The sequence below is a fragment of the Mesitornis unicolor genome, unplaced genomic scaffold (genome assembly GCF_000695765.1).
Source record: "Mesitornis unicolor isolate BGI_N332 unplaced genomic scaffold, ASM69576v1 scaffold2223, whole genome shotgun sequence".
In the NCBI taxonomy this organism is placed as follows: domain Eukaryota; kingdom Metazoa; phylum Chordata; class Aves; order Mesitornithiformes; family Mesitornithidae; genus Mesitornis; species Mesitornis unicolor.
This window is the reverse complement of record NW_010172363.1, coordinates 2,049-9,472: the sequence shown is the minus strand read 5'-3', so window position 1 is coordinate 9,472 and position 7,424 is coordinate 2,049. Positions and strand designations below refer to the sequence as shown.

The window sequence follows — 7,424 nt, the reverse complement described above, 5'->3', positions numbered from 1 at the left end:
CATAAATAGAGGCTAACAGTGGAGAATTGGGTTCTGGAGAGCTGTAATTCAAGGCATTGCCTTAGCAGCTGCTTAGCGTGACTGAACGCGGCGCCTTTCGGCTGCCAGGTACCTTCAGAGAGCAGCCACAAAGCCTTTACGACTTGTAATAGTCGGTAGTTTTGATCACAATTTGGCAATTAGCCTAACCCTGTGCTAATGCCAGTGTTGATTTGGGGCTGGCTGAGTTCTGGCTCGAAGCTCTGCCATTCAGGGTGCAAGCGGCCACGACTGCGTTGAACCAAACCTTGTTGGAGTGATGAGGCCACGACAGATAGAGACCTCTTCCCAACCTCAACATTTGGACCTACTCTTGCTCAGGACGAGTGCATTTGGGATCAGGAAACCTCCTGCAGACCCCCAGGGAGCTCTGGGCTGGGAAATGCAGCCCCTGCGAGGTGCCAGGGACCTTCAAAGGGACCGGGTTGCCTGGAGACATGAAGCCAGCAAAGGTCTTCACCATCCCCTACGAGCTGGTTGTCTGCTGCAGCCAAATCGCTGTCTTAATGGATAGTCCTGCCTCTAATGACAGAATATTTATAACCAGTGTTTCTGGCAGACAGAAAATCAATGGTGAGACACAGTATTTCTGCCAGGCTGCTTCTGTGCACACGTAGGGAGCTGGAAATCAGCCGCGGAGCTCTCGGTCACAGCCGATAGCGTGCTAAAGAATGGGATTAACGTTCATTAATGTGGCGGTTAGCTCCGCTCCACGGCTGCTGCCGCTTCTCTCCTCTCACTGATGGGTCCTGAGCATGGATAAATATATCCTGAAGGAAAAAGATGTAAAATAGATGATGATATGAAATGCGGTGTTGCGGTGACATGGCTCAGTTCAGAGAGGTGAAAAATTGAACTTTGGGGTCTCATCTCACCGAGTGTTTTCTCCCTATTTAGGATGTCACGAGCTGGAGCAGATGCAGCTTATTCTGGAGACGATCCCCGTTATCCACGAGGAAGACAAAGAGGAGCTGCTCAAAGTGATGCCCACGTTCATCAACAGCACCTGGGAAGTGAGGAAGCCGCTGCGCAAGCTGCTCCCCGAAGTGGACAGTGAAGGTACCGTAGCGCCCGCTGTGTCCTTCTCCTGGGCCTTTTCCCCTCCTCCTGCCGTGTTTTCAGACCTGTTTCCCCAGGAGGTCACAGGAATTGTCCACTAAAGCCAAATGTATGAGCCTGTATGTGCTGTCCCCTCAGGTCTTGCTCACTGTCCCACCAGGGAAGGTGTGGGCTACAGGACAGCACTCACGATGCGGTAGCTTTCTTATGGGTAGCTCATACAGAAATAAGGGTGAAATAATCTTCCAAGACGCTTTCAAGGTGCATCCCTGTCTTCCCGTGCCACTTTTTGAGCTGTAAGGGAGGTTTCAGCCCAGACGTGATTTTCAAGCTCTGTTCATTTTCTTACTTTTTGAACAGCATGAGAAAATCAACCCTTTCCCTTCACAAATACCTGAACTCCTTGAGATGTTGCTACAGGCAGAAACGTTGTCCAATTGCTCCGAGTCTTGGACATCCCTCACCTTGGGCTGTCGCAATGCTCCAATACCTCTTCAACCACTTCTATCCTTTAGCTAAAGCGTAAAAAATAAAATATCAGCAGTGCTTTGTTGCGAGGGGGCTGCAAACCACAGGTTTTTTGGACCTGAACTTCTGCCTGTGTCGTGGTTTAGGGCTGGGCTGGCCACTAAACCCTGGCCAGATGCTCTCTGTGAACCCCTCTGCCCTCCCCAGAAGGGAAGAGAAAAGAGAAGAAGGGAGAGAGACTTAGAAAATGGACAGACAAAACAAACAGGTTTAATGAAACAATAATACTGTTACTACAGGATAAGAATGTAAACAGGAAAATAATGAAATCTATACAGACGTACAAATATAGATACAAAACCAATACAAAATCCTCCCCCAATGATGATGACGGCACCAGAGGCTCTGGGAGCACTGGAAAAGTCCCAGTGTGAAGCCAGCAGCAGTGGGAGCTGATGCAGGAACACAGGGCTCAGGATCAGAGGCAGCCGAAGCAGCAGGGTCTGCTGGGCCTTGGACCATTGCAGGGGTGGAGAGGGAAGGAAGGGTCCAAGCTGGAAGGGTGGAGATCCTGGTGATCCCTGGGTTTTACACTATGACCTATGTGGGATGCAATACCTCGTTGGGCAGTTTTGGGTCTGCTTTCCCCCCCCATAGGTGCAGACACAGCACCCATGGTGAGGCAGTGGCCTTGGGATTATCAGTTCACACTGTCTGGGAAAAAAAAACCATGCTGCTGGTTTCAGCAAGTTCAGCCACTTAGAAGAGACTGAGCAGAAAAGTCAAATCACTCAATAGAAAATTAGTTCTGTTTAGCTCAAACCAGGCCAGCCTGGAGCAGCTTCTGGGCTCCTTCCAGCTTAAACCAGGCTGGTGGCCCTGACCTTTTGGGAAGATGTCGAGACTAAGCGCAGCTTACGTTCACTGGTGTAACTTTATTGTAAGACGTCCACTGTATGGGCTTGGCAACGCGATACCCATGGGCCAGGGTTACCCAGGGACCGCGTCAGCCTCCGGCGAGCAGGAAGGGATTTATTCCCTGTCGTTACTGCGGGAAGAAAGGTCACCTGCGCTCCTTCCATAATTCATCGACGTTTTCCTGCCTCTCTGACCCGTAATCTATCGTCATACATAGCTCCTAATATATCATTCCACTGTGCTGCCTGCCCGCAGCCGGTGACCTTACAAAGTTATTGATTTCTTTCTACTTAATTAGTCCAAGCAATTAAATAATCCCCTGGGAGCCAATCGGATATTGGTTAATGTTTAAGCACTGAGGCAATGGGTATGGCCTGCCCTTTCTGCTGAGTGAGTTTGCCCCTTCCGAACCAGTCCCGTTCACACAATTACACCTTCAGTGGGGATATTTCTGAAGGTACAATGCGCAAGTTTTAACTGAAGAAAGATGTATTCTGATCTGTGTTATCTGAATTTGTATTATCTGAACTTTAAAGGACTTTTCCATGCACCAAGAATCAACTGAATAAACAACATCTTTAAGGACGGGATTTGATCTTTTTCACGTAACCTCAGTAAAAGGAATCATCAAAGCAATCACAACAAACCCTCTACGTTTAGATTTAATTCTAATCACTTGAATTGCATTTCATTTCCTCCTTCATCGTCAGAGAAAGGGCTCGTGCTCTCCTAAAATAATTGTAGGCACTCAGGATTCTTTAAATATTAACGAGCAAAAGAAATCCATGGTGTTGGTCACGCCGAAGACTTTTAACAATTGCGTTTTAAATCTAATCCTGCCTCAGCTGCGCAAAAAGACGTGAAATGAGTTGTTGTCAATTTTCGATGCAGATGGGACGTGACCTTTAATTCCTTCCTTCCTTTGAGGGGATTTGTTCTGGAGGATTCCTGAGGCTCAATCCTGGAAAGGAAACTGGTGTTGCTTTTGAGGAATTAGTGAGCTCGTTTCTCTCTGCTTCGCAGCTCTTGATTTCCTGGAGAAAATCCTGACGTTTAACCCGATGGATCGATTAACGGCTGAGATGGGTCTGCAGCATCCCTACATGAGTCCGTATTCCTGCCCCGAGGATGAACCCGTGTCCCAGCATCCCTTCCGGATTGAGGATGAGATCGATGATATTTTACTGATGGAAGCCAACCAGAGCCAGATGTCCAACTGGGACAGGTACGGTACCACATACTGGTTTGAATTCACACACAGAATCACACAGAATCGCTCGGTTGGAAAAGACCTCTGAGATCATCACGTCCAACTGCTCCTGTCTACCCCCTAAACCATATCCCTAAGTACCTCATCTACCCGCTCTTTAAACACATCCAGGGATGGGGACTCCACCACCTCCCTGGGCAGCCTGTTCCAGCTTCTGACGACCCTCTCAGGAAAGAACTTCCTCCTTAGCTCTAACCTGAACCTCCCTTGGCACAGCTTGGTGCCGTTTCCCCTTGTTCTATCCCCCATCAGCTGGGAGCAGAGCCCAGCACCCACCTCTCTCCAAGCTCCCTTGAGGCAGGTGGAGGTGGTGCTGAGGTCTCCCCTCAGCCTTCTCTTCTCCAGGCTAAACAAGCCCAGTTCCCTCAGCCGCTCCTCTTGAGGCAGGACTTGACTGGTGATTTTCTGACCTTGCTCTTGACTGGGTTCAGTGCTCCAGGCCCACGAAGGACGCCTGCGTCTCCTTCTTCGTGCCATTTTGTAATTCTAGGTCAAGCTGGCACCTTGCTGAAGCCAATGAGAGGTTTGTAGTTGATTACACAGGGAGCAGATAGGACAAAATAAGCAGCTAAGAATTAACCAGGTTCACTTTCCTGTAGATCTCCTTCCAGCTGGGCTGGTTGAGGATGTCTGTAGCGTTGTTCCTCTCTGCATAGCAATTAAATCTCCTCGCCTTCTTAATCTACTCTATTTCATCAATATTTTAAAAAATAATCAAAAAAAATCCCTTGCCTTCAGTATTATTAATCTCTTTGCGTGGGTGAACAAGTATCAGGGTGGAGGTTGGGGAAGACAACCCAAATTAGGTAAAGAAGAAAGCTGGAAGCTTCTCTCAGAGTATCTACCTTCAGTGTATCCCCACAGCTCCTGCATCTCTGCCAGTTATAGTCCCCAAAGCAGCAAATCAGTTGCTGGGGTGTCACTTTGTCACCTTTTTCCCCTCTTGGCTTTCTTGGTGTGACACAAGAAGCTGGGACCTAGACTGTCGGTCCTGCCACCCAGCTGGGGACAGCTGCTATAGCGACATAAATTTTGCAACACAAGCTGTGTGTTTTCGAGATGGGAAACGATTTTGCCTGTTGTGGGACACCTGAAGAGCATTTGGTTGTTGGGCCACTACTGGTCCTGTCTGTGCAGCACGGGCAAGCCTCATGCTCCTCATAAATCACTTTCAGCACACAAGAAAAAGGTCTCTAATATTAAAAACTTAAAGCTCTACTGTTAATAATCTAATATTAATAAGAATTTAAATATTAAATCTTTGCGTGTCTTTCACAGGTATCACGTGAGCCTCTCGTCCGATTTGGAATGGAGACACGATAAATACCACGAGATGGATGAGGTTCAGCGAGACCCCCGGGCAGGCTCTGAATCCATCGCCGAAGAAGCACAAGTGGATCCACGGAAATACTCCCAAAGCAGCTCGGAGAGGTTTTTGGAGCTCTCCCACTCCTCCATGGACCGAGTATTTGATGCCGACTGTGGGAAATCGTGTGATTACAAAGTGGGGTCACCTTCCTACTTGGACAAATTGCTGTGGAGAGACAATAAGCCCCATCATTACTCAGAGCCCAAGCTAATTTTGGATTTATCCCACTGGAAAAGAACAACCATAGCACCTGCAGCTGAGCTATCGCTGGAAGAAGAACCATCCAACCTGTTTCTGGAGATTGCTCAGTGGGTGAAGAGCACGCAGGTGGGTCTCGAGTGTCCCAGTCCTCTTCCGGAGATTCAGGAACGGAGCTTGCCCTCCTCTCCTCACCATCTCCACCAAGAACCCGCGGAGGTGAACACCAAAACAGACCCTGACTTTGACTTGGACGTCTTCATCTCCAGGGCGCTGAAACTTTGCACAAAACCCGAGGATCTTCCAGACAACAAACTCAATGATATCAACGGGGCCTGCATATCCGAGCACCCCAGTGAGATTGTACAGACAGAAGTGTACCAGAAAGAGCGATGGTGAGGAACCCACACCCAGGACACCCCGCTGCGTCTCCCTGTTCCTCTCTCTGGTGTGGCCATTGCCCGGGGCCGAGTGGCTTCTGGCTGTCATTGAGCATCCGTTTTTTTACACTATAGCGAATGCCTTTTTCCGCAAAGGCGAGCACAAACCACCCGCCCCTTTTGATGCCTTAGAAATACCTTTAAGGGAATCAAGAGGTGTGAATGAAATACTGAGTTTCTTATACTGCCTTAACACTCTTGCCTTGCGATCTCTGGGACCTGTTTGCAACTTAAATGTACGAGGGAAAGGTGACGGTACATGAGAAGTTTGCAAACAGCAGTCAAATCAACTTCTTTTCCTTTCTTTTTCGATAGCATCTTAAAATGACGAGGACAAAAATCAGCATTTTTCAGTGTGGTCAGATACCCTCCTGGTTTGACGGGTTCCCAAAATGCCAAACTTTGAGCTCCTCTGAGGCAGCCGTGTGAGTCCAGGCAGTCTGGAGAGAAGCGATGCCAGGCAGTGGCCGTGGTCACCTTCAGTCAGCGGAGCATGGAGCTAGAGGTAGAGTTTGGCCATCAGACAGAAAATGACTCTTCAAAATGTCCATGGGGAAGGAATTTGACCTACAAAATCTGGGCCATTTGGGATTTTCTTTTCTTTTTTTTTCTGGTTGGAAGACAAAAGTTTTGCTAAGCGCATTCTCCTTGTTTGCTTTCTCGCACATAAACCCTCCCTTCTGTTGCACGGGGTAGATGTGAGCTCTCCGGGGACTTGAGAGGCCCCATACGCTGCTTTTCAGTGTAAGAACTGTTTTCATCCACACTTCTGAGCACCTTAATAATTAGTCAGCTAACGAGAGTTTGTATAGGGAAGCAATGTTCTATACTTATATTTAATCCAACTCGGCAGTTTTTTTTAAATGGAAGACCTGTAAATAGCATCAAAAGCCAATCTCTGCTTTCCTTGCCATCGTGGCGCTGTGCTCTCCAGCGTGACGGCACTATTTTCATTTGTAAAAGAGGAACTACTGTGCTTACTAACTCCAAGGTCCGTATTTAGCTCTTGTTCCTAGATTAATTATTTTTACCCTTTTAACAAGCAATCTACTGAATGTCTTGAGACGTGAAGAAAACTCACGTGAGACTCGGATGAAAACTAACAGCAGCATTTACTGTATTAACCCTGGTGGGATCAGGTACAGGTTTAGCTATAGGAGAGCTTGTGCGAGGCATTGGCAACCCCAAAAACTTGCTCTTATTGTGAAGGTCTCTCCTTGGGCTGATGGAAATGCCATTACTCTGGCTGAGTAGCAGCAGAGATGTGAAGGGTGCCGGCCGCATGGATGGGATGGGGTGGAAGTCCTGGGACAGGGGTGGAGGAGGCATCTGGAAAGCAAAGTCATTGGAGGAGGCAAAGTCATCAGAGGAGACATCTGGAAGGCAAAGCCATTGGAGAAGAGAAAGCCATTGGGGAAGGCAAAAACATCAGAGGAGACATCTGGAAGGCAAAGCCATTGGAGAAGGTAAAGCCACTGGAGGAGGCATCTGGAAAGCAAAGGCATTGGAGGAGACATCTGTAAGGCAAAGCCATTGGAGAAGGCAAAGCCATTGGAGAAGACAAAGTCATTGGAGAAGGCAAAGCCACTGGAGAAGGCAAAAACATTGGAGACATCTGGAAGGCAAAGCGATTGGAGAAGGCAAAGCCACTGGAGAAGGCAAA

At 48.1% G+C, this 7,424-nt stretch overlaps 1 protein-coding gene across 1 annotated transcript; it reads left to right on the top strand.

The window, feature by feature from the left end:
• The first annotated feature begins 476 nt into the window (after positions 1 to 476).
• On the top strand, positions 477 to 5,720 carry MAPK4 (mitogen-activated protein kinase 4). Its single transcript, XM_010180338.1, has 4 exons — positions 477 to 612; positions 937 to 1,098; positions 3,508 to 3,709; positions 5,033 to 5,720. Exons 1-4 carry the CDS (start codon positions 477 to 479, stop codon positions 5,718 to 5,720), a joined length of 1,188 nt encoding a protein of 395 aa, XP_010178640.1.
• Positions 5,721 to 7,424: the final 1,704 nt, after the last annotated feature.

Bases quoted from the DNA above. Each gene is read 5' to 3' on its own strand.
- MAPK4 (XM_010180338.1), top strand. From the start codon at position 477: ATGAAGCCAGCAAAGGTCTTCACCATCCCCTACGAGCTGGTTGTCTGC. The intron at 1,099-3,507 runs GTACCGTAGCGC...TCTGCTTCGCAG, and splicing joins CCCCGAAGTGGACAGTGAAG to CTCTTGATTTCCTGGAGAAA. The intron at 3,710-5,032 runs GTACGGTACCAC...TGTCTTTCACAG, and splicing joins CAGATGTCCAACTGGGACAG to GTATCACGTGAGCCTCTCGT.